This window comes from Kogia breviceps, chromosome 11, assembly GCF_026419965.1.
Source record: "Kogia breviceps isolate mKogBre1 chromosome 11, mKogBre1 haplotype 1, whole genome shotgun sequence".
NCBI classification, from domain to species: domain Eukaryota; kingdom Metazoa; phylum Chordata; class Mammalia; order Artiodactyla; family Physeteridae; genus Kogia; species Kogia breviceps.
The window spans coordinates 68,355,221-68,382,963 of record NC_081320.1 but is presented as its reverse complement, the minus strand read 5'-3'; the positions used below and the strand labels follow the sequence as shown (position 1 = coordinate 68,382,963).

At 40.3% G+C, this 27,743-nt stretch overlaps 1 protein-coding gene across 8 annotated transcripts in view; it reads right to left on the bottom strand.

Moving 5' to 3' along the window:
• THADA (THADA armadillo repeat containing) overlaps positions 1-27,743 on the bottom strand; it is a 312,556-nt gene that overhangs the window by 162,258 nt on the left and 122,555 nt on the right. For all 8 annotated transcript variants that reach the window (XR_010835564.1, XR_010835563.1, XR_010835565.1 and 5 more), the window contains 2 exons: positions 10,234-10,323; positions 8,979-9,110 (listed from right to left, as the gene is read on the bottom strand). Coding sequence is in view for 5 of the 8 variants with exons in the window: in XM_059079306.2 (XP_058935289.1) it covers positions 8,979-9,110; positions 10,234-10,323 (222 nt within the window). In the remaining 3 variants the exon portion in view is untranslated. The remainder of the gene's footprint in view (positions 1-8,978; positions 9,111-10,233; positions 10,324-27,743) is intronic.

The window sequence follows — 27,743 nt, the reverse complement described above, 5'->3', positions numbered from 1 at the left end:
CTAGGTATACAATGGATGTTTAACAACTACTTAGTTAATCTATTAACTGATTGGATTCTAAGTTTGAGAGTGAATGGCAGCAATAGGCCATGGATTATCATCATTGTCAGAAATTTCACCTAAGAACGAGGCTGTCTACAGATCAAATCACTTGTTCTAACATGACCTGAACTGGCCTACTGAAGTAAGAGACAACACTGCAGAAAAGCTGGTCCTTACAAGTTTTGTTTTTCTAGCTTGCTTTGTCAATGCATTCCATTAAGAGGTGAACTCCTCATTCCTTTTGCTCAAAAACATATTTAGAAAATGGTCTTAAAGAGATCTGGCACCAGAGATTAAGTTGGCCAGGCCCCTCTCTAGGAACTGAGAGATAAAAATCAGTGACAGATGTCAGAGTATCTTTTTATGCCAGAACTCTTCGCAAAAAAGCCACACGATGCAGAAAACATGATTTCATTCCACACACTGAACCTCAGGTACCCCTGGGTAGAATTTGGAAATTCAGAAGGCCATAAGCATAAAAGCCAGACAAATAAAGCACTAGCTAGGCAGGGCCATGGTAAAAAGGAGACCAAGTAGATAGCTGCCCAAACTGTGATTTCACCAGCATTGGGAAACACCTTCCTATCTCTGCTTTTAGGTCCTCCCTTATGTAAGGCCTAAAATTCCATCACCTAGATTCCTCACTTTATTTCAAAATGTGTATCTGTGTAACACAACAAACAGCCCCAAGGAAGGTAATGACTAGGGTCATTTACACGTCTCTATGAAAGGAAGGAGTAGGCACGAGTTTGGCTTATAGGCAAAGAGGAAAACTGAGCACTCAAAAAAGCCCTGAGTGGAACTGAACATCTGCACCTTGACAATCTTGCTCAAGGCCTGGCCTGGTGTCAGAGTCATATCACTAAAACCAGAGGTCAGGGTTTCTACACGTTAATGGAATGGCAGGTCCCCCTTTTCACCCAACCATTGTTAGCAGATCAGGATGGTATAGGGAGACTCCTAACCTTTAATCCCATTCTCTAAGGCTCATTAAATTTACCAGTAACCACAGGACAGGTGGAGTTCTGAACCTCTAGGATGGCCAGGCAGGAGGAAGTGCTGTAGTAACAGCACCAGGAAAGCCCTATTCTCAAGTATTTTTACTTGTAATGGGCTAGGACTGGCAACTCCTTTATTCTTTCTACAGGCATCTCTGTTTGAAGTTTGGACAACAAAGAGTAATCTATTTTAATCACTCTTCAGAAAAGCATCTTTGACTTTTCTCAAAGACTCAGATGTTCCTTGTACTTGTCAGAAAACAAATGTGGCTTAAGCCAACATCTGAAATGGAGAAAAATATAGCAACCACCAAAAAACGATAATTAAATTAATAAGGAATGCTTTTCAGACATAACATCCCATAGGCCAAAAAAATGTTTTCAGAACTACAGAGAACAAAGTTATAGAAGTTACTTAGAAGCTAAATTTAAGTGGATTAACTGCTGAAGGGTACCAGTAGGGGCAGACCACCGTGACCTGTGTGCCATGCGAAGTATGGCACCCCAATTGGTAGATGGAGGAACCCATGAATAAACAGATGACAGAGTATCTTGTGTGTGTGTGTGTGTGTGTGTGTGTGTGTGTGTGTTTTGCGGTATGTGGGCCTCTCACTGTTGTGGCCCCTCCCGTTGTGGAGCACAGGCTCCGGACGCACAGGCTCAGCGGCCATGGCTCACGGGCTTAGTCGCTCCGCGGCATGTGGGATCTTCCCGGACCGGGGCACGAACCCATGTCCCCTGCATCAGCAGGCGGATTCTCAACCACTGCGCTACCAGGGAAGCCCCAGAGTATCTTTTTATGCCAGAACTCTTCGCAAAAAAGCCACACGATGCAGAAAACATGATTTCATTCCACACACTGAACCTCAGGTACCCCTCAGGGGTACCTGAATAAAAATGTACAAATATGTGTTACACGTTTAGAGGCAGGTTTATAATTTCACTGCACATTTAGAATCTATAGCCAGGTTGTTCAGCTATTCTAAACTAAGCCACCTCAAAAAGATGCCTTGACGGTCATCCGGCCCCACCTTAGATGCACAGCAGAAATCTAAAAAATATATACAACATGGTAATCAGTTTTCCTTGACGACGTTCAATGACCAAGCAGCTCAGTATTATGGAAATCTGTTCATTCTCTTGATGCAGAATGTTAACTCTCACAAAATTCTTCCTTATATTAAAATCTGAAATCTATCTCTTACTTTCCCATTGGGAGCACAAGAGAGAAATTATGTGCCTTCTGTCACATGGCGGCCTCTCAAATATTTAAAGACCATTACCATGTTGCCTCTAACTAGTCTTTTCCAGTCTAACTATGTCCAGATGTTTAGCTTCCTCCTCATCTTGGTCACCTTCTCTGGATAAATATTAGTTTATCAGTGACCCTCCTAAAATGGGAAGCCCACAGCATAATAACGTAATAGCAGAATGATGTGGGTTTAGTAGGACCAGCAGAGTTCAGGGGGACTATAGCCTTCACTACCAAGAGGCAGCAACTGTGTCGTAATGCTTCCTCAGGGCTCACCAGGAAATGCCATTCCCCAAGATTTTTTCATGAAAACTGCTATGAAGCCAACAGCTCTCATTCTATATGTATGTAATTTTGACTTTTCTTTACAAAATCAGAACATGATATATATCTCTATTAAATGTTATCTTGATAGTCTCAGCCCATCAATCCAGTCTTCCAAGGCTACTTTGAAATCATATTTTTCAGTTATGGACTATATTTGACATATCAAATAAAAAAGAGGAGAGAGAATAATATAACAGCCATTTACCCTAAACCCAGCTTAAGAACACATCACAAATAAAACAAGCTCCTAGTATATGCTTCCTTAATTTTATCCCCATCTTCCCTGCTTCATAAAGGTAACAGCTACTAGCCTGAATTTGTGTCTGTCACTCCCATTTTGAATGGGAGTCCATCACCAATTATATTTCTCTTATATGCAAACCTAATAAGCACGCAATCTAGTCTGTCTTCGTTTTAAGTAAGTAATTCAAACGCTGAATAAAGCAGCATTGTCCTCATCTATCAGACCCGTAATCCCATCAAAACAATGGGGTGACTAATTCTTAGGGAATCCTTACTAGCTCTCAGCACATAAAGTATGAAGCACTTGCAAGTAATACATTGAATGATCCAGTCTAAAACAGTATCAACACAATTGTTTGGTCACTGATAAAAATATGCCTTTTCCTCTCTCTTTTGAAATCTTTCTGCAAGCTCCGAGGATAACATTCCCATGCCACACATCTCCCAGACTTGGCTCTAGGCTAACTTGCACCTGAGGCTGTAAATTATCCGGGGTCCAAGGATTTGCCTTTATCCACAAGAGACAGTGTTCTTTTTCTATCACCTCACCTACATCTGGTTTCAAGGCCTTCCTTCCAGTTTACTGGCAAAGACAAAGCTGAAGCAGGAGTTAAAAAAAGACTGCCCTCTATCACCATTATACTATCAACCCCTTCCTCTCTCTAGAATTTTTCTTAACCAACAAACTAAGGGGTCTTATCTCCTATTTTGTAGTCAGGATTATCCCCATTATACAGATTGACAGCCTGAAGCACTCAAGGGCCCTCCTTTTCGTGCCATATTAATCAGGAGGCTTTCCCCCACATATTTTGGCTTGTTTATAATTCTATGACCTCCCTCCTCCGCATATCAATTCAGGCTCTTCTCATTTGGCTCTAAAGCCTGCAGCATAGTAGCTGCAAGGTGGACCTCCAGATCCCTTGACTGGATAGCAGTTCAGGGGAGAGGAGGTCAGAGTGCAGGAAGGTCTCAGGTCATAGGCTCATAAGGCCAGAGAGGACCCTGGGTAATGTCCAATACCTTAATTTGATAGAAAAGGAAACCGAGGGTGTGACCTTCAGAGAGGTGAAGTCAAAATAAAAGCAAATGTCAGAGCTCACATTAGAGCATAAGATTCCTCAAAGGGCAGGTAAAACAGAAAACCCAGCTGAGCCTCCTTTCTACATAATCAGTAACCAGTGGGATATGAAATATGGCTCCAATCTGTAAGACTAGGAGTCCCTTAAGTACTTCATAGATACACAGATCTGCTAAGACACAAAGTGTCTCATTTCACAGTTAGTTTCGTTTTTAGGTTAATAATTCGGCCTCTGTGCCCAAATCTGGGCTATGCAGAGAAAGGTACCAAAAATGAAAAACCGAAAAAATCCATAGCTGCTTCTCCATGGAAAGAGATTAAGATTTATTTGGAGGGCATAAGTATTGAGCATATAAGTTACAATATGATACAGTAATGATGACTAGTATATAAGAGATTTAAATTAATGCTATAGCTATTCAGAGGGAGAGAGGATTAAGAGCTGGAGTGGAGAGAAAGGGAGGTGGGTATGCCTTCTTTCCCAGCAGCATCTCAACAGCCCTCTGCCTGATTTCTCTCTCTATAAAGCAAATCCTGCCTTTTACTTATCACAAGGATTCTGGGAAGACAGAACAGATAGAAATGTGCAACCTTGGAGGAAAGTTCCTGGTATTACAATCACAAATGAAGGTGGAAGCCAACTACTGTCTACTGCAAAAACCCCAACTCTACACGATGGCAAATAAGATCTTTCAACTTCATATAACCTGGGTAAGGAGTAAGGTGATAATTCTTGCATTATGCAACTTTCAAGGAAAAGAAAACAAGAGTCAATATTATTTCCCAATATCATAGGCTTAAAAGGCCTAAGTCTTAGTTTTTGTACTCCCTACCCCTCCCTTCTTCTTAAGACTGGTACAATCAAAAGGTTCCATGAAATATTTAAGAAATACATAAAATGCGTATTTTCCAATTTGTGTTTTGATTGTTGACTAGATGTTCCAATATCGCGACTAAAACAGTTTTCATTGCATACATAGATCGCTACGGGTGATTTCCACTGCCACGTGTTTAATTGAGAATGTACGGTTATTTGTACCTCAACATTTTTCACAAAACAGAAAGGCAGATTTCACTGAAAATTTACCTAAAGTGAACAATGATTGAAATGATTTGGAGAAAAACATACCAAAAGTCATTTGCAATGAAAATAAGTCAAAAAGGGGGGAGGGTGGGGAGATCCTTTTAAAAGCATCTCAGAGTGAACAAAAGGCTGTAGAGGGATTTAATCTGATGCTGAGACCTCAGTTATCTGCAATAGAAGGCACTTTTTGCCTCACACACACAGGCACCACACCGGTCCAAGGAGGGTACAGAACCTTGCTCAAGCATCACAGCTAGTGAATAAGTGGCAGAGCTTAGAAAGAACCAAGCCTCTTGAGTCCAGGGCCTTTGTTCTGTTCAGGATTGCCAAGGTTTGAGGCACTTTTGGTTTCCTACAGCTCGTCAATTCAAACTCGAAGCTTGCTTGTGAAAGGGAATTCCAAGGTGTGTGTTCAGAGATATTCTGGTCTCTAGAAAGCCCTGGACAAGTGGGCACTAGTGAACTGTATTCAGGGAGCTAGTCAGGGTCCCTTTTAAAGCATGCGTCACTCTGCTCTGTGGTGTCTGAACTGAAGGGTAAACGGCCTTAAATTGAAGGCATCATCTCTGCATGAAGAGGGCTGTGTATCTGGATCCAGCACAGCATTAGGCACATAAAATATACTCGACTGGAAAAAACCTTGTAAACAAAACACCGGGATTAACATGATCATTTCTATTCCAAGATGATGCAACAAATCATAGCTGCGCACACACATAACTGTGAAAGATCCACATCAGAAGCTTCTAAGATTTAAGTTAACAGAGAAAGGCAACAGAGATATAAGCTTAGCTTCCCAAATGAGGAATAAGGGACAAAGGTACAAATAATACTTCCTAACACCTCACAGAGAGGAAGGAAATGGCATGTAAGTATATGTAAATCAAAGGGAAATAAAAAGCTGTCATCGGGGCTTTTAATCTTCTCATTGTACAACTGATTCACTTTAGCAGTCAGAGTAATCTTTGTGCTGAAAAATTTTGCTTTAGCTAAACTCAGAGTATCCAAGAGCCTGATTAGAGCTCTTCCAAGTACGTAAATACTAGCAATGCCACAAAAATGAAACACTGCCCATCCACTTGTGCATACATCTGTCTTTTCAGTCATTATCCCAAGTCAACACAGCCCAGTCTTTACCATGATTAGAACCACAAATACTGCCTGAATTGGCAGGTTTTTATGATCAATCTTTCACTTTCTTCATGAATAATTTTCTCAGAAGTAATTTAAATCTACTGTGTATAGTTTTACCAAATTCGCTATTTTTAAAAAATCTTTTTACATAGTTCATCTCTCCGGTGTGACTGTGAACACTTTAGGGTAGCACAAGGTTGTCCTGGCAGTAGGTTGATGAAACCCAAAACTGGGTTTTCCAATTCTAACTCTAGGATCTTTCTACTTTCTTTTCAAGAAAGAAAAGCCAGGCTTCTTCTATCCCAGGCCACAGACTGGCCCCAATTACCCCAAGCAATGATCCCACAGATGTAAACCTGAGAGAAAGCCTGCACCCAATCAAGCCACTGCCACCACTGGAAAAGCAAGGTCAGGAGCAGACCCCACTGCAAGTGGGCCATGACTTCTACATCATGAAAATAGCCTGCACTTGGATCCACTGCCTAGATACAGGCTCCTAATCGCTCCTAGTTGCATAAATTTCAGGGCCCTTGGGGCTACTCAGTGTAGCTGAAACTCTTAACTACACAAAAGGTAGTTGGATATTTTGGTGTAATAGAAAGAGGATACCCAACACTCTTGACAACCCTACAGTCTTGGGTTCATATTCCAACTCTATAACTGAGTCGTTTTCTGAACCTCAGTTTCCTCAACAGGTAAAGAGGTGTAACACCTCCTCTCAGAATCATTGTTAAGCAAAACGCCCAGTTCAGTGCCTGGCAAACAGTGGAGACTCAACAAGGTTGGTCTCTACTTCTTACTGAATTCTCTGCTCAGAATATTTTGCTTGTTCTCTGCATTCCTGGGTCAAAAACTACTTCTAATAAACCTCCTGAATAGCCTAACCAAGTTCCAAGTATGATCCTACTACTGTACAGTTTATTAAAATAATCTCTCTGTATGTGTGTGGTTCTGATAATGTTTGATATCTCAAATTTAATCTTGCTACTCAATGTGTGATCTGCAGACCAACAGTCTCAGCATTACCTAGAAGTCTGTGTGAAATGCAGAATCTCAGGCCCCACCCCAGACCTACTGAATCAGAATTTATGAGACCCCCAAGTGATATGTTTACATCTTAAAGTTTGAGAAACACTGCCTATAACATACTTGGACATTCAATAAACCAGAGCCTATGGACACTCTAAGGAATCCACTATGGCACTTTTGCTGCTGGTGGTGCTCTATGAATCTTTATTCAAGTAGAAAGAAACCACTGACTAAGGCATTTTCACTGGAAGGACAGGAGAACTGTACATTTCTTTCTTTGTGTTTCTGAGTTAAGAAAAAGAAGATGCACTAAGTACCTTAGCCTTAAGGCAATATTTAAATCTCCTATGTTCACGCTATCTTCGTATATGTAATAAGTGCTCTGAGTATAATTAGTAATATGAGCTTTCTGATTATATGTAAACTAATAAATAACAGGAAGGATACTTTCAGTGTAGTAACTTCTGGTTTCTAGGATGTAACACATATCAGATTGATTAGAAATAAGCTTCCACAAATTGGATGTTCTCAACACAGGATGATAAAGTTCTAAAGCGTGTCTTTGTTTCTAACGTACACTGTGATTCTGTATATGTGCCTCCCCCAACCATCAACTTTCTGAATTATTTTTTAGTTCTTTCCAGTTATATGTGAAAGTACAATTTAAAAATGCTCCTGAAAGTAAAATTTATGACCCAAATTCCTAAAATGAATCACCAAATGCTGGATATGGGAGGCTGGTAACTCTGTATCAGGAAACAAAAACCAATCTGAGTGAGTCATCTCTGTGATCACAGATAACACAGCCACAGCCAGGGCTTGGAGCAAACAAATGGCTACAGCAATCACACACCAGAATCTTGTGTTTAATGGTTTCTCACATTAAAATGCATCAGTCAGCTCTATGAAACCAGGAAGTGGAACCCAGGACACCACATAAATAACAAGTACACTCTCTTGAGTTGGTTATATTTTATCCTTCTGCTGTATTTCAATTTTTGGTAGATACATAAAAATGAAGGTACTGTTTTGTCAAGAGGTAAGCAGAAAGGTAAAAGCTAACTAATATCACAGGGTTTCTGAAATATTTCATAAGAAAATTTCAATACTTTTTGGAGGCCTGTTTATTGAGGCCTTTGATCCAAAATGAAAAAGGTTATCAGAAGCTGGCGAATGCCTCAAAATAATGTAACAAGAGGAAGTGGTAATAGGCTGTAGAAGCAGAAAAGCCTGATATCATTTGATGCCATGTGTAATCTTTATGCATGGCTTTTTCTCAGGTACTCCAAGCTTGAAAGGGAAGATGAGTGGGAAGTGAACTCGTGCTACACAGCATTGCCATCTAGATGTTGCCCCTTGCAACCACCAGAAAACTCCTCCAGAGTGAAAGGCCAGGTGTCCTCTTGAACCCCTGGACAGGGGATATATGCCAGAACCGAGCCTGCCCCATGCTGGCCAGGCTCAACACAGGGATAATGCAAACACCCAGGCTATGTTTATCAAAAAGGGGTATCTCCTATCAACACCACACACCCATTAGCAGGCAGGACTCCCAGAAAACACTATTTAAACAGTAAATATGAGCTCCTAAACCCACCATGTGAAACACTGGAGACCAGTTGGGGGCAATAGCAATAATCCCAGGCCCCTGCCTTCACAAGAACCCTCCCAGAGTAAAAAAAAAAAAAAAAAAAAAAAAAAAAATCTATAATTTCTGAAATAGGAACAGGATTAAATAGCCCCATAAAGCCCCCATGCCCCCTCCCATTATTTCCATGAGGCATACACTACCTCATAATGAAGGGAATAAAAGGTGCCATGCTGAGAGCAGAACAGGTGCCATCCATCGGGGAAGGGTAGAGCCTCCCCAACACCAAAAGTAAGAGAAACATGCTGGGATGATGGTTTTGTTCTCCTGTATCACTGAAAAAAAAAAAATATTGTACATAAAAGGTTTAAAAGTTTAGGCAAGGCACTATCTTCAAACGTTTTTCTCATTAAATAATTACGTATTGATATATAAAGTGAGACTCTATGATCAGCAATAATTTTCCTTTTTGCATTATTTTCCTCCATTCACTTCATATTTTCTTCGTGTGCAAATGAGGAAGAACTACTGGCAAAGCCGTGGATTGGGCTTTTGCACAGGATTCTCTTCTCAAAGAATATTATTTGATAATTCGAATCTGCTCTTTTGATTTCAGCTGTTCAGACAGTAGAGAGGTGTCTATTCCAGAGTATGAAATGTGAAACTTTCAACATCCAAATGTACTTAAGAAAGCGTGAACAGTCACTTACTAGGGCCAGAAAAGCCTGTCTGCACAAATTACTAATGTGAGGAAATGTATCATAAACAGAAGTAAAATTCACTGATGCGATTTTATTTTCTCATTACAGACAATTGGTATAAATTCATGCCAAGTGCAAAAACTGCTAAAAGAACAAAATGGTCCATGCTCTAAGATGTCCATTCTAAAAATTACACTACCAGCCACAGAATGTGATTGAAAAGACAATGGTGAACTTTTTAATCTGCTCTGATCAGACTGGAAGCCCTCTTAATAGCATTATTTGTGTTGCCAGGGTCACTGGCCATCTTCACTCAAGTAGAATAGTACCATTTCTGATCACAAGTGACCAGATTAGTCAGCTGCAACAGGCTAGTGATAAAAAAAATGACAGGTGTGTGTTAAAGCAAACTCAATATGTAAACACACAGACTTTGAATATAAGAGGAAGAAAATGATTCTTAGAAGAAATCACCATGTGCTTCTAAAAAGCTAACTCCTATAAAACACTAAAAACTTTACAAACAGGATTTTTACAATGTAAAATATAATATAAAACCTGGATTTTATACAACCTTTCAGGTACATATCTACTACAGAGTGTCAGGCAACATGATGTATTTAATAAAGAAGCACTTTAAAAAAATCCATCTATGTTTACAAGGAAGGAGCTGATTAAAAATTGCTGCCTGGAGGGAAAAATCTTGAAGTAATTCACATCCTTGATTTCACTTTGCCCCACCCTATTCTCTTCTCACCTGTCCACGGTATTGGCTACAGTTTCCAACTGTTTGAGAAGAAAGGGATAGAGTTCCGGGAAACGAGAGAAAAATTCACTCCCTGTCATTCTGTGGAGAGAGAAAAAGATAAATTACTATCATTTATTTCTTCTGATTTGATAATAAAGCCTTTTTATTTATTTATTTTTTAAAGAATGACAACGAAGATCATCTGTTTGAAGATTTAATGAAATAAAGTTAACAAAACTCACATCTGAAGAATTTAACAATCAATAGAAACAACACATTTAATTTGGATTTTGGAACCGCTCTTAACGCATGGAATTTTATCTCAAAATTTAAGATTACATATACTTACAAGTATTTAATATTAACTTCTGACAGGGAAGAAATATGCAATTTGTGAAAATGCCAAGTTTCCACAATTGATTTGGACTATGAGTATAGTCAGCACCTGGCAGACTAAGACTGACTCAGCTTCAGTAGAAAGGGCAAATGTAAAACAAGGTTTCTCGAAGTCGGCACCAATGGCAGCTTGGATGAGCTCCTCTTTGTTGTGGAGGCCGTCCTGTGCATTGTAAAGGGTTTAGCAGCCTCCGCAGCTTCTACTCACTAGATGCTAGTAGCTCAACACCTCCTCCTCCCACCATCTGACAACCAAAAATATCTCTGGACGTTGCCAAATGTACCCTGAGAGGGAAAAAAAGGTTCCCAGCTGAGACCCACTGGTCTGGAGCACGGTCATCAGAAGACATGGCATGTTAAGTTCTGGAGTGCCAATCTGAGAGGGCTACCTTTTCCCTCTTTATAAATACTGCCCCCTGAACTCTGACAAGATTCTGAAAATAGGTCCTCCAACTGTACAACCAGCAAAAAAGCTCAAGCTAAACATAGCGTTTGGTGTTAAGTACTGTCTCCAAAACTATTAAAGAATTACTCTGAAGGGGTAACATAAATATTCCCCAACTTGCCCTTCTTAGCAACTCTAGATGCATGCTCCTATTAATGAAGACCCAAAATATCATTGTTTAAAAATTGGGGTATAAAAAAATTGGGGTGTATTTCACACACAGTGAAATGCTCAAACCTTAAGTGTACCATTTGATCAATTTTCACAAATGCATACACTCATGTAATCCAACCCTATGAAGCCTCAGTAATTTTCCATCATCCCAGAAAGTTCCCTTGTGCCCCTTTCCCAGTCAATTCTGAATCCCCAAAGCAACCATGATTTGATTTCTATCAGTACAATTTGGTTTTGTCTATTCCAGAATTTCATATAAATGTAATAATGAATTACATAACTTTTTGTGTCTGGCTTTTTTCACTCAGCATAAAGTTTATGAGATTCATTCATATTATTCAACATATCAATAGTTTGATTCTTTTTGAATATACAAGGTTGTTTATCCATTCTTCTCTTGACAGACAGGGACTGTTTCCATTTGTTGGCTTTCATGAATAAAGCTGCTATGAACATTCTTACACAAGGATTTTGTGGACATATGTTTTAATTTTTCTTAGATAAATATCTGATAATAAAGCTGAACTATGTTTAACATTTTAGAAAACTGTTTTCCAAAATAGTTATAGCATTTTACATTCCCAACAACAAATAAGCATTCTAGTGGCTCTATATCCCTTCCAACATTTGCTGTTGTCTTTTTTTCCATTTTAGCCATCCTTGTGGGTATGTAGTGGTATTTCCCCATGATTTTGGAGAGAAGTGATAATTTTTGTTTGTTGCATATTTTTTAAACCTTACCACACTTTATAAATTTTCTTTTATACCTATTTCATATTCAGTAAGATCAAATTTTTTAAAAAGTCCTTACTCTATCCTTACTTTATCCTCAATAAATAAGTTACAGATTTATTGAACATTTACTGGACATTTTATGTTAAATAAGCTCATTTCCTTTTTGTACTTATCAGATATTTTTATGGAAAAAATTAATAAATATTATAAGAAACACACTAGACTGCCCAGTGCCTCTCCTCATAGAAAATTACACAAAAGTATCTCAGGGGCTTCCCTGGTGGCGCAGTGGTTGAGAATCCGCCTGCCGATGCAGGAGACACGGGTTCGTGCCCTGGTCCGGGAAGATCCCACATGCCGCGGAGCAACTAAGCCCGTGAGCCATGGCCGCTGAGCCTGTGCGTCCGGAGCCTGTGCTCCGCAACGGGAGACGCCACAACAGTGAGAGGCCCGCATACCGCAAAAAAAAAAAAAAAAAAAAAAAAAGTATCTCAGCTTTCTCTTTTAAAAAATTCAGTGCATTCAAGCAAGTACTTACTTTTCATCTGACTTTTTCCCCCCAACAAATATGCTTTTTTTTTTTTTTTTTTTTTTTTGCGGTACGCGGGCCTCTCACTGTTGTGGCCTCTCCTGTTGCAGAGCACAGGCTCTGGACGTGCAGGCTCAGCGGCCATGGCTCAGCGGCCCAGCCGCTCCATGGCATGTGGGATCTTCCCAGACTGGGGCATGAACTTGTGTCCCCTGCATCGGCAGGTGGACTCTCAACCACTGCGCCACCAGGGAAGCCCAAGGTCACTGTTTTATTGAGGGGGAAGACAAAACAATTCCACTACAGGCTATGTTACATTCTTTACCACCTCCAAGCAAAACTGGTCAAGAATATCAGCTTCCATTTTTAGTAGAGTCACTTAAAGATAAAACTGTAAGAGTTCAGTACTGGGATCCCTGAGTACATTTGCTCATACAGAACATCTCCATCTACACAACAAAGCCTGGTGGATATCTCTTCTCAAGGAATCAGTCACTAATTTCCAGGGGAGTAAGTCATTCCTTAATGGTCTGATATCTCTTGGTGGAGTAAGAAAGACAAGCATTCTCACTTAAGTAAACCATATGGTTGTTATCACCATCATCTAGAAACTGCCTTGATAAATAACTGGCTCTGCTGACCATGATGATGCCAGAGAAAAGGGCTGAGGAGCTACTATTCTAAAATTAAAGCCTTTTTTTTTTTTTTTTTTTGGCTGCACCGCGCAGCTTGCAGGATCTTAGCTCCCCAACCAGGGATCGAACCCAGAACTTCATGACAAGAGAAAGTAGAAAACATAGGATGACATACGATTTTTTAGAAATCTGAATGCCAGACTAGACAGATTTACCTGTCTTACAGTCATTGAAAGTATCTGAATAGGACAGAGAGGTGACAAGAGCAGACAGACTAGAGAGAGTAGAAATGTGGTGACCCCATGGACATTCACTAAATGTGTACCTTTTCACCTCAACTACAGCATTAATATCTATAGGCATCTATACTTCCCTGCATCTCTCTTGATACACAGCACAATACTATGTACATGTTGGTTGACTGGTAAATATTTTGGCAATGAATGAATAAGTAATATTAGCCACAGAGGAAAAAAAAATTCTAACATAGTTGACCTCAAACCTATGCCTTATGCCTTTTTTCTTCTCTCAGTGACTGGTACCCACCCAACTGACACTTAACTACTCACCCAACTTGCCAAGCCTGAAACTCCCAGTGCACCCAGTCCACAGGCAAATCTTGCTACTTCTACCTCCAGAGTATCTGTTGAGTCTATTTCCCACCATCCCCACTACTTACAAGTCTGACCGCCATTATCTCTTGCCTTGATGCTATGTCAGCCTCTCACTTGATCTCTTTGCCTCATATCTTCCCCCTCTGTAACTCTCTGTTGTGATAAGAATTCTCTCCTTAAAATACAAAGCTAATCATGTGACATTAGGAGATTAATGGCTCCCTACTGCTTTTTGCACAGTCTAAACTCTTTAGCCTGATTTTCAAAGTTCTGCTTAATCTGACTCACTTGTCCAGCTATCTCTTGCCTCTCCACCTTCAAACACAGCCATGCAGAGTTTCTTTTGGTTCTATCAACATTACATGCTCTTTCTAGTCTCCACATGTTGGCAAATATACTTTCTGCTAGGAACACTTCTGCCCTCGCCCACCTCAGACTAACTCCAAATAATCCTTCAATTTGGGGCTTACGCCAGCTTCTTCCAGGACACCTTCCCTGATGTCGTAAATGTGGGTTAGGTGCCTGACACTGGTCTAACACTATAACCTACAATCTCCCCATCATAGCACTTATAGCACTTCATACATAGAACTTCCAATTTACTTATTTCTCCCACTGATTACACATTCTGCACAGGCAGAGACTAACTATATCTATCTTATTTCTCCATACTATCTCAGGTACTAAGTATGACACTCAGTTCACAGCTGGTGCTTAATAAACAGTTGCTGAGTGAATGAAGTTAGATGAAAGAGTCCTTGACAAAGTCAAGGAGAAAAGGAATTATGACTAAGTTGGTAACAAATTAATAGTTTCTTAAAGTGCATCCTTAGCTATATCTAAGGACATTCAGAATCACCATCTGAATTAATAAATTGAGTATCTTGCCAGGGTTCGAAATGTTCTTAAACACAAATATACAAAGCTCATCTCCCTGGTTTGCGAACAGTTTGATTCTAGCTCTCTCAAATAAGCCAACAGGCTGATATGTTACCTCCTCAGATATAGCAAGCCCTGGGGGTAAATTCACCAGTGACAGGCATTTCAAACCTGTTTATCTACTTGGCCAAAAACTAGCCCAGCAACTTTACAGGAAACAAGAGAAATGATAAAAAGGAAAAACTGAACCTCTGTAAGTTCAAGCTCCTAGGAAGACAAAGGAGACCAGCAAAAACTCTGAATGGGATAAAACAGACAGACACAGGAGAAAACAAACAAGCCAGGATAGAGAGTGAGAATAAGCAGTTTTAACCTTGGAACTGTCAGACTACACAAAAGGTGAGTTATTCCCTATCCCACCAGGTAAGAATTATGCAGGCACAACCGATGAGAGGCTCTCGGGGGAAACACAGAAGCTGCCTGAAGAAATCCACTTGCCTTGCACCAAGAATAAGGTGTCAGGAGCACAGAGTGGCTGTGATCTCCACCAAGGCGCTCCTCGGTCTGCCATGTTCAGTGCTGGACTCCCCCAGAGCCCAGCCGGGGCCGAGAATAGAGTAGGCTAGCAAGAGAGGTTTATTGAATGAAAGAAAATGCTTGCCTGGCACCATTTTGTTTTATTTTAAAAGAGATTTAAAATGTATTCCAGCACTTCTTATTTATCGAGAAAAAATTAGATAATAAAGAACACTGCAAAGAAAAATCTAAAAATCACCACAAACACACGACCTAAAGATAGCTACCAGTCTGTTCTGAGGTCTGTCTATACCTTTCTCCTCCTTATATACTGCTCTAGAATCTGTTTTTTTACACTTCACAATATATCAAGAACACTGTTCCATTATCAGTCTGAACCCATTTTAATGTGGTAGCCTCTGTGTGGTACGCTCTCTGTGCCTCTCCTATGCTTGAACATAGGTTTGGGGCACTAATCCAGACACCATCCAGAACAACTCATCCCGTCTTGGCTAAGCTGTGTGGGGAAAGCAGTCCTAATCCAGCCACATTCAGCGCTGCCCTTTTGTCTGCACATTCCACATCTAATCTTGGTAATGCCAAGAGAGTCTAGTTTTTGAGAGCATCTGAGCTTTGGTCATTTTGGTAGTCTGTGAATCCACCCTGCCATCCAACAGCCTAGAGGAACCTTCAATTGAATCAAGCTTCTATTTCTCTTAGACATCTGTATCCTAAGATCGGCCACACATATGAAAAGTTGAAATGCCAGAAGCACATGCTTCTGAGTTTCACAAAATTATCAGGATGAAAACTATCATGCAAAGAAAAGAAGCACTTGGGGAAACGTGTTAAAAGTAAAAATAAGGTATATCTACCCCCAATTCCTACATACATATCCCCTATCATTCTCAATCATCTCAGGAACAGGGATCAACACAGTAATAATGTACAAAGGTATAAAAAGAGAAAGCTAGCAAGGGCAAGCACAAACATGCAGGAGAAAGGAAGTACATAGTAAATAGCAGCAAAGGCAGAGTTTGTGCCTGGTTTTTAAAAAAACAGGACTTATTCACAGGCCATGGAGAAAACACCATAAAACTGGTCATTAGATGGAAACAAATGATGAAGGCAAAAGCCTGGAGGTTTTCAGTCTGTATTTGAAATGGGAACCCAATAAACTATTAAAACCTAGCTACTCCCCAGATTCTGGCCTATAAAACGACCCCAGAGGAGAGAAATCAGCTAAGGGCCTATGTCTCCTTGCCACGGTGATTGCTGATAAAAACAGCAAGCTCATCTTAAGAAAAACAGTGCTCCCAAAGGCAAACAAACCTACAAAGAAGACAAAGCACACACACACACACACACACATTTCAAAGGATGATCAAATGCAAACTCATAAAATAGAAACAACTAATAAAAAAGAAATCTGGATTTGGACTCCCACCAGGAGAACCACGTCTGACTCCATTTCTAGAATCCTCTCTCTACCCCTGACTGGGGCTGACACCAAAATTTCTCCCCAGAGTACTAATAATTAAGCAAGAATAAGTGACTGGACAAAAGAGATGTCAGGGGTCCCAGGGTCAGAATCTTTTACCCAAGAAGCACTTGTAATCACTGTGATGGGTCCACCAGGAAGTCCTGTTATTAAATTTCAGGCAAATGGTATAGGAAGTTAAAGGAAAGGCATCTTTTTCAGGACCTCTGTTCTAAGGGTACTGACTCTGACCAGGTCTCCTGCCAGTCTCATCTCCCTTCTTTTTTTTTTTTTTCTTTTTTCTGTACGCGGGCCTCTCACTGTTGTGGCCTCTCCCGTTGCGGAGCACAGGCTCCGGACGTGCAGGCTCAGCAGCCATGGCTCACGGGCCCAGCTGCTCTGCGGCATGTGGGATCTTCCCGGACCGGGGCACGAACCCGTGTCCCCTGCATCGGCAGGCGGACTCTCAACCACTGCACCACCAGGGAAGCCCTCATCTCCCTTCTTAATCTCTGTAGATAGCCATGAAATTCTTGGCCACGTCAAATGTTTTTCTAATCCTTCCCTTCAGGAACTGCTTTTCAGGTGGAGAATCTTCCAAATCACAAAACCAGCCATCACTATACTATACCCAGGGAGGGAAGTTAAAGGTCTTGGTTCTCGAAGTGCCCTGCCCTTCCCCATGTGAAATCACTAGCCAGGAGTGAGCTGGGAAATACAGTTCCACTCCCTACCCAGCCAGCTGGTCAGTAAGCACGCATCTCTTGAATTCCTCATGTGTGCAAGGTCCCATTCTAGCAGCTTATATTGGATTTTTTTACATCAGAAATTTTTTTCTTAGAAAATGTTTCTTACTGAATCTCCTTACGTATAAAATCGCAGAATCAATCTATCTGGGTTAATTCAATAATCATTTTCTAAACAGTTTGTGGTAGATTGTTTCCAAAGATGGCCAACAATAGTTCCTACTGCCCTATATGTGCAGGCCTCCTTCCCTTCAGGAGGTAGGGTCTATCTCCTTTCCCCTGGACTCTAGTCTAGCTAGCCCTGTGCCTTCTCTGATCTACAGGAGGTAGTGGAAGTGCCTTAGGCTCCACAAAGCAAGGCAGCTTGTGACCAGTCTGTTAGAGAGGCCCCTCTAGAACCCCACCCCCAGTCATTTATGCCCCCAGTTGACATCTCAGATGAATGCTTCCACTTGAGTGATCCCAGATGACACCACACAGTAAAGAAGAACCATCCAGCTGAACCCAGCCAACCCACAGAATTGTGAGAAATAAAAAACTGTTGTAATTTTAAGCCTCTAAATTTGGCGGTGTTTGTTACGCAGCAATAGGTAACTGAAGCACAGTTATAACATTCAAGGTACTGAGTTATACTCTGTGGAAAAGGTAATATGATAAATAAAAGGGACCCTGATAATAAGGAACCCACAATTTAACTCTCACAGCTCTGGAGGCCAGAAATCTGAAATCAGTATCAACAGTCCAAAATCAAAGAGTCAGTGGGGCACCTCCAGAGACTCTAGGGGAGAATACAATCCTTAACCTCTTCTAGTTTTGGGTGGCTGCTGGCATTCTTTGCCTGTAGCTCCATTACTCCAATCTCTGCCTCTGTGGTCACACTGCTTTCTCTTCTTCTGCCTCTCAAATCTCTCCTGCCTGCCTCTTATCAGTGGTTACATTATCCCGACCAAATAATCCAAGATAATCTCCCCATCAAAAAATCCTTAATTTAATCACGTCTCCAAAGACCCCCTTTGCGTACAAGGTAACATTTACAGGTTCTGGGGGGGCCATTATCTGCCTAGATATGTTTCACAACTGTGAAAACATAAGAGTTAAGTCACTAAGGGCAAGAATGAACATAACTGGTTTATTCCAAGCCAGCTGTTTTCCAAATCTTTAAAGCAATGGACCACTTTTTTCAAGTATAATCTCAATAGTTAAAATTTTAAAAAAACCACAAAAAACCAACAACAAACTAGAACTGTTCTGGTTGAAGCAGGGTTGAGGTGAGGGATCATCAGTTTGGCCTCCATCTTATCCTTTGCGAGTGCAGGCTCTGATACACCTATGTGAGCTCAAGAGTCACAGTTTAGAGAGTGAAGGCTTTGGAAGACAAAGTGAAACTCAGACAACTGTCCACATGCCCTACCTCTTTACTTCCTTTTATTCCCATCTTTTCAAACCTCTCTAGTTAAAAAAGCACACTCCATCTGTCCCTACAATAATGATTTCATCTTTTTCATAACATTAATAGTTACTGTTGTTTATTAAAACATGTTCCAAGTCTGTCTCCTCTCACTAGGAAGTTAGCTCCTTGAGACTAAAAATTCTTATTTCATCTCTAACTTCAAAACCTAGAATGGTGCTAGTACATGGGACACTCAGTTATTATCTGCTGGCTTCTTACTGTTTTCTTAGAACTCCCTCCACAAACCTTGCCCCAGAAAAGGATGGGCTGTCTTCTTTTCAACCATAGGGGTGCATTCCCCAACAGTCTGACTCTAAAATTATATACAGGATTAATAAACTCTTATTTGGTAATTCTAAAGAGTATCATACAGGTATTAAAACCCTAGTCAAACAAATGCACTAAACATGCAAACAGTTCAAACAGTGCTGAACTGGCCTCATTCTCATCCAAAATTCCAGCAAGAAATCACCTAGAAATTTCTTTTTTACTCACTAACAGTTAATAGACTAATTTAGCAAAAGGTCCAATATTTCAGAATAAAAGCTTTTTGGTTTCTATCCCTGTAATACTTTCATTCAATTAATTTGTTCAAGATCCTACTCTAAACCTTACAGACATTTTCATTAAGGCTAATATCAATTGGTCAATTCTTATTACTAAAGCGAGGGGAAGGTGCCGACAAGAGTTCCAGACTTCAAGAAAAATATTAGAATGAGAAGGACCCTCAGAGAGGTCTACTACTCTAATCGCTTAATTTTCCAGATGAGGAAACCAGTGCCCAGAAGAATTACATGAGTCTCCCAAGATCAAAATACAAGCTGGGGGGAAAATGCACAACTAGAACCCAATTGTCTTGTTTCCCAATCTATAGCCACTAGACTTTTCAGGGCTTCTATTACACAGGTAATCCAACCATCCTGTGCCAGGCATCTGCTTAACGAGCAGAGGACACTATGGCCCAGATAGGCCAGTTTTCAAAGGAGTTCATGTCCTCATTATTGGATCAGATAGCGATCTCTCCACTGCTGTCAATCAGCCCTGGTCAACTTAGATTAAGCTTCCCTACCTGAGCTTCCACTTCCATACACTGAGCCTGGCCCACCCACTGACTTTAAAGGGAATAGATGAGCAGGCAACCCGCCAGCTCAACTAAACTTCAAAAATCTATCCATCTGCTCTTACAAAGCATTTTCAGAGATCACTGGACCACAGACATTCCATTTGATCTAATAGTCTCAAGTCTCTCCTATATTCAAATTAAGAAAATCTTACTAATACACTACAACTCTTAACCACTCTCTCCACCACAACCGCCCCACCCCCCCAAAAAAACCCTAAAAACAAAAATACAAAGGAAAAAAACCTCTAAATCTCATGCAAATCAAACCAGAAAAGAGAGTGTATATGCTTGTTCTTATTCAGGCTCAAGGCTTCCTTCTCCCTAGTGAATCCATGTTTTTTGGTAAGTTTATACTCAGGCCAAGGCTTATTTACAAGGAAAAAAAACAAAAACAGAAAAACCCAGGAGTCACCAGGCAAATGTTACATTCCCAATAAATACACAACGCTGTCCGTAACGAGGTATGATGTGATGTCTGATGTACATTTTCCCAAATTCACAGCTAGAAGAAATAAGACTCAGAAATCCAAGTGTGATTTCTTCTGCTGTATGGAAAAGAGTCTCCACTTAGTGGATGTCCATCTTAGACTGCAGGATTTAGTCTTCTCTCTGAACAACTGCCTGGAAGTAATCAAAAAAATAGGATAATTTTCAACAGATTGGCTGGATCTCCAGACGAAGAGGACAAGCCAGCATTTGGCAGAGTTGTGAAAAGAACATTTTGGACATCTTCGTCATTTATTTTTTGGAGAGCCAGAAAACTAATCTGGAATAAGTATAACTCATTATTGTTATTATTATTTAAAACTCTAACCTCTGGCTCCTGGGTTTGGAAGCTGGAAGCATGTTGGTTTCTGTAGAAATGCAAATGAAATTTATTAAATTAGACATTCCAGGATCAGGGTTCTTGTTTGGTATTCTCACGAACGCTGTTTTTTTAAAGTACTCTCAAGTAAGTAGGCTGCCATCTCTTCACAGACCCTGCAAAGCCATCTGCTTGGCCCTGAGAGCAGCCTGTACATTGAGATCACACAGAGGCAGACTTTCAACACGGCTGGGAGCCATTCCCTTCCATGCATGTTTCCCCTTAACAGCCAGACCCCAAATCCTTCAAAGGCTGAGGCTGTGTTTGCTACTTCAACTGTATCTCCTAGAGCACCTAGGAGAAGAGACAGACATAACATGCACTGCTTACATTTTCAAAAATAAATTAAGGAATAAGTCATGTCTCTTTTCTTCCCCTCTTTTTAGTTATATTCTATTAATTATCTATATAATTAATATACACTCATTTTAAAAACCCTAGACAATATACAGACGAGTAAGTAGTAAAAGAAATTTCATAGTGGCCCATTCTAGACCTTTTCTATACATGTATAAAAACACTGAAATTAAACATATGATACACACAGTTGTTTTGGAGGAGTGGCAAACATAGGTGTGTTAAATATTGTTCAGTAACTCATTTTTTAAAAAGTATTTAGGTGCTTTACTCATTTATGTTCTATAAGTAGAAAGAGAAAAATTAAGTTTTCCTTGTCCTTAATTTTAAAAAATGTTTCGAATAAAAGTATATTCTTATTATTTTATCTCTGCACTTGATCGATAATCTAGCTGATTACAAAATAAAAGGAAGGAAATCATACTCCATCAGAATGTTGAAGGTATCTCTCATATCTTCTAAGTCTTTTGCCATTTTGATCCTTAATTCTCCACATGTGAACTGTTTTATTTTTGTTTTTAACTCTACAAAATTTTAGAAATTCCATGATGATGTGTCTTGGTGTGGATCATTTTTCATTCATTGTACTAGAATTTGTACCCTTTAGTTATAGGAAATTTTCCTGTGCTATTTCTTTGACAGTTTCCTGCCCTCACTTTGCTCTGCTCTCCCTTTTGAACTCCTTTAAGTTGGATATTGAACTGCCTGAAATAAACTTCTAATTTTCACATTTTTTTTCTTTCCCACATTCCATCTCTCTTGATCTCTTTAGTTTTTGCCCCTGAAAGGGTTCTTTTACTCCATCTTCCATCCTATGTTTTGAAATTTTTATTTGGGCTATCATATTTTCTTAATTTCCTACAGCTCCCTCCCTCTCTCCTTACCTCCCTCCCTTCTTTCCTTCCCTTTTCTTTCTTCCCTTCTTCCTTCCTTCCTCTTTTTTGGCCCTGCCACACAGCATGCCAGATCTTAGTTCCCCAATGAGGGATCGAACTCGTGCCCCCTGCGGTGGAAGCGTGGAGTCCTAACCAGTGGACTGCTGGGGAAGGCCCCTTACAAGTGCTTTCTTATTCAGATGGCTCTTTTAAAAATACCATCCTGTTCTTATTTCTTATTAATCAATTTTATCCCATTTCCCTGAGAATGTTAATTTACCTTTTTTTCATTTTAAGCTTTCTTCTGGTCCCTATACTATATCTGCTTCTATTCAATTCCATTTTTGTTTTTTTTTTTAAATCTCTATTCTTCTTCTAATACTGATTATAAATTTTAGGTGGCAGCTGTTTCTTGGAATGACTGTGGTACTTGTCTCCCTGTTGCACAAACACACACATTCCAATGCAAAGAATAATTCTACCAGTTAAAAACATGAAGCTCCATAATGTGTCAAACAGGGTTTAGAAAACAGGCCAACAAGAAGGCGGCACAATGAAGACCACCCTGAACAAGCAGTATAGCAGAAAGGCATTTTATTCAAAGGATGGTTTCTGGTTTTCTTTTCTCTGTAGAAGCTTTTCATCATGTGAATCTAAAGAACACCCTTCTAAAAGCAAAATGTTCTACATGAAACATTTTTCCCTTCTTTCCAATTTGGCTATGACTCTAAAGAAACAGAGACACAATAGTTACTAAGGAGGCAGGAAATCCTTCCAGTTAACCAACTTTTACATACTGTTCCTTATGGTCAAAATGGTGACCACACTGTGGTAACTCTTTTTGACTTCATGACCTTATTACTAAGACCGCCAATTACAGTCATCATTATTTGAGCAGAGAAACTGCTTGAATGCCAAAAGACTACTCTACAGTACTATTTAACCTTTCCCAACAGAGATTCATTGAAAATGGGAGCTTGGTAAAATGTTTCACCTAACCTTGCAAAGATACTTCCCAGTAAATATTTGAAGTATATAAATACCTCCAAGTAAAGTCTTAAAAATGCGTAAAACTCACAAATGTTAAGCCAAATACCCATCTTAATTATATAATCACATTGAAAGTAAAATAATGCCGTGAGTTCAGACAAAGGTAAATATATTACACATAAACTAAGGCAGTTCAAATATTACTTATCTGCCTATATTAAGCCTATTTTCAAAGGCAAAATATTTTTACATAATATGCACAACATTTTATTTTAGAAAAGGTTTCTACTACATCATGGATTAAAATTTGAAACAATGTTCCATAGATTATTTATTCTGTGGTGGAGTGGAAATGAGGAAAAACAATGTAGAGAAAGAGCAAAGGTTTGGAATCAGCCACACCAGAGGAGGATTACTTATTGGCAGTGTAACTAGCCTTGGGTGATTTATCCAACCTTGCTGAGTACCTTTCCACTTTATTTTCTATGAAATGGGAATAACAGTAACTACTCTGTGGATTTACTGTGAGAAATGAGATAACACATGGACAAATCTAACACTGTACCTTCTCATCCAATTACACATGCATTGTTCTTTGGCCTTGGCTCCTGCTACCCACCTCTCTTTGTTCCCCTCCCCACTTTAATAAAAGATGAGATGAAAGGAATAGAGAGGAGATTGGTACAAATTACCATTAAGGTCAACACACTCCCAGATTCTAAGATCTAAGAGTACCAGAGAACACAAGTCACTTTCAGTCTTGCCATACAAATAGCTTTAAAAAATACATGAAGTGCCGCATTGAAAACATGAGTAAAATGTGGGTTTGGCACAAAAAAAATTTTACTTAGCATTCTGAATATATTAACTCCTATATTTTGCAGTAATCATACACCAAACTATAAATGTAAGAGTCAAGGGCCAGGAAGACAGCTATAAAGTGGGATGGATGGATCCATATTGGTAGAAAAAAACATGGTTAGGGCATCTAAACACAACACACACACACACACACACACACACACACACACACACAGAGGATGGATATGAGACAATAAAACTGATGATATACAATGCTTCTCTCACGTTCTTCCACTCACATATTCTAAAAAAAACAATATTTGTTGTTGTTGTTTTAAGGCTTTCATAGAGCTTTCTTTCTTTCTTTCAAAAATAAAAATTTATTTATTTATTTTTGGCTGTGTTGGGTCTTTATTGCTGTGTGTGGGCTTCCTCTAGTTGCAGCTAGCGGGGACTTCTCTTCGTTGCAGTGCGCGGGCTCCTAATTGTGGTGGCTTCCCTTGTAGTAGAGCACACAGGCTCTAGGAACATGGGCTTCAGTAGTTGTGGCACGCGGGCTCAGTAGTTGTGGCTCGCGGGCTCTAGAGCACAGGCTCTAGAGTGGTAGTTGTGGTACACGGGTTTAGTTGCTCTGTGGTATGTGGGATCTTCCTGGACCAGGGCTCGAACCCATGTCCCCTGCATTGGCAGGCAGATTCTTAACCACAGCACCACGAGGGAAGTCCCAGTATTTGCTTTTGATGTGCCCATTTTACTAGTAAAAACAGACACTTCCATAACTGAACATACACACAAATAGGTGCACATGCTTCAATAAAAGTATATTTCATCCTTGGAAAAGGAAAACCACATTTCTTTTTTTTTTTTTTTTTTTTTTTTGCGGTACGTGGTCTCTCACTGTTGTGGCCTCTCCCGTTGTGGAGCACAGGCTCCGGACGTGCAGGCTCAGCGGCCATGGCTCACAGGCCTAGCCGCTCCGTGGCATGTGGGATCTTCCCAGACCGGGACACGAACCCGTGTCCCTTGCATCGGCAGGCGGATGCTCAGCCACTGCGCCACCAGGGAAGCCCCCATATTTCTCATAATTATTTGTGACTACAATAGACAGCTAGCCATTGAGTCTGTACAAAAAGTCTCCAAATTTGCCAGAAAACAAGGAGCTTACAAAAATGGTTGATATAAAGACTAAATAAAAATAACTAATTGAAGGAACAGTCACTAATTGTTTTCATATGTAAATTTTGGCATTCCATCTTATTTTTAATTAATTCCATTAAATTGGTGTTTCCTAGGTCAGAGGATTTTATGACTACAGACCAAAAATGTTGTTTATAAAGCTATTTACAGGGAACTGCCCACAAATATTTTCTAATACATTTTTTCCTTTTGTCCGATTCAAATTGTTATTGCTTCATTTTTTCCTCCTTTAAGTCCAATTTTGTTCTTTGTATTTACTTCCACTTCCTTTCTTTGCCCCTCAACAAGGGGTAGTCCATTATAAAGTCTACACCATTCTTTCAAAAATTCATATAGCACCAAATAACTCTAATCTGAAAGCACACTAAGGAAGAAAAGGGAAAAAAAACAATAAACCAGGTGGTAGGCAATAAATATTCTTACAAACAAAGCCTCACTCCCCCAACAAAAACGCATACATAGGGTGGCCAAGGCTTATTTATAGAAAGGACAAAGGGTAACACAGGATAAAAATGAAAATATAGCCAAAGAAGCCTCTTAGTCTCCTCTGGCCTAATTTATTTTATTTTATTTTTTTATTTTATTATTATTATTATTTTTTTGGTGCTAGGCGGGCCTCTCACTGTTGTGGCCTCTCCCATTGCAGAGCACAGGCTCCGGACGCGCAGGCCCAGCGGCCATGGCTCACGGGCCCAGCCGCTCCGCGGCATGTGGGATCCTCCCAGACCAGGGCACGAACCCGTGTCCCCTGCATCGGCAGGCGGACTCTCAACCACTACGCCACCAGGGAAGCCCCTGGCCTAATTTAAATAGGGTTACTCAAGTTCATGGATTGGTAATGGATGATGTTGCAAAATAAGGATGAATCAGAGTCATCACTAAAATATTGTTTTATTCTAAGGTTGGACAATATCATATGTTTTGCCCTAAAAGACATGACTCACAGGGAGCCCACAATTCCTTTTCCTTTCTTCCCTGAAATTTGAAAAAAAACCAAAAAGGGGTGGGGTGAGGGAGCCACATATCCAGAGTTCCACACTATTTTAATGGTGATTCAATTCTGCTATTACTCAGATATGTGACTCAGGTAATGCACCTAACTTCCAAGTCTCAGTTTCCTCATCTGTTAAATGGGTATAATTATGCCTACCGTACCTATGTTACCTGGTTATCCTCAAATGAGGTAAGAGATCTGAAAGTACTTTGAAATCATCAATTTCTGCTGATTCTACCTCCGATTTCTCAATTCTGTTCACTTCTTTCAATTTCCATTGTCACTATTCTAATTCAGATCACCAATATTTCTTCCTTAGGCTGGATCACCTTTGCAAATATCAGACCACATAGGTGCCCATTCATGAGGAAAATGAGAAAAACTAGGGCAATATACATAGAGCTAAATGTATTACATTTAAATATCTAACATTTATTTGAGATTCTCCTGTGAGTATGGTGTATGTGTATTTGTGGGCATGTATGTTAAAACGTTCTTTACTTATTACTTTTTAAAAATAAATAAATACATTTATTTATTTGTTTGTTTATTTATTTATGGCAGAGTTGGGTCTTCGTTGTTGCACACGGGCTTTCTCTGGTTGCGGCGAGCCGGGGCTACTCTTTGTTGTGTTGCGCGGGCTTCTCACTGCGGTGGCTTCTCTTGTTGCAGAGCTCGGGCTCTAGGTGGTGCGGGCTTCAGTAGTTGCAGCACGCAGGCTCAGTAGTTGTGGCTCATGGGCTCTAGAGCGCAGGCTCAGTAGTTGTGGCGCACGGGCTTAGTTGCTCCGCGGCATGTGGGATCTTCCCGGACCGGGGCTTGAACCCCTGTCCTCTACATTGGCAGGCGGATTCTTAACCACTGTGCCACCAGGGAAGTCCCAAAATGTTCTTTATTTTATGAAATGAGTCTGAGAAGTGGGTATTTTGGTTTTGAATTTTATTTAATTTATTTTTAAATACAGCAGGTTCGGGCTTCCCTGGTGGCGCAGTGGTTGAGAGTCCGCCTGCCGATGCAGGGGACGCGGGTTCGTGCCCCGGTCCGGGAAGATCCCACATGCCGCAGAGCGGCTGGGCCCGTGAGCCGTGGCCGCTGAGCCTGCGCGTCCGGAGCCTGTGCTCCGCACGGGAGAGGCCACAACAGTGAGAGGCCCGCGTACCGCAAAAAAAAAAAAAAAAAAAATACAGCAGGTTCTTATTAGTTATCAATTTTATACATACTGGTGCATATATGTCAATCCCAATCTCCCAATTCAAGTGGGATGTTTTTTAATGTCCTTTTTTTTTGGTTGGTTCATTAAGTCCAAATGTCTGGGTACCATTAGTTTATATTATCCTAACAAACAAAACTATTCAAACAAACTGATCTCCCAATCTTCAACGTTTACTCCTAATCCAGCTTCAGTGTGTTCTCTACACTGTGGCCAAAATAATCAAACTAAAACAAATTTAATCCTATTACACCTGTGCTTAAAATACTCTCCTTGCTCCTGTGTCCTCAAGTTGGCAGACAAGGTCCTCACCTCATCTCATGCCACGCCTCCCTTGCACACAGCACAGCAATCTTGTGTTGTGATGACTCACTGTCACCCCCAGACTTCTGCACAGGAGCAGTCACCCTCTAGCTCACCTGCCCTTTCCCAAGTAAATATTGCATATCCTTTTGTTCAGCCATTATCTTTCTTGCTCTAGGGTGTCTTTCTGGATTTCTCCAAGCCC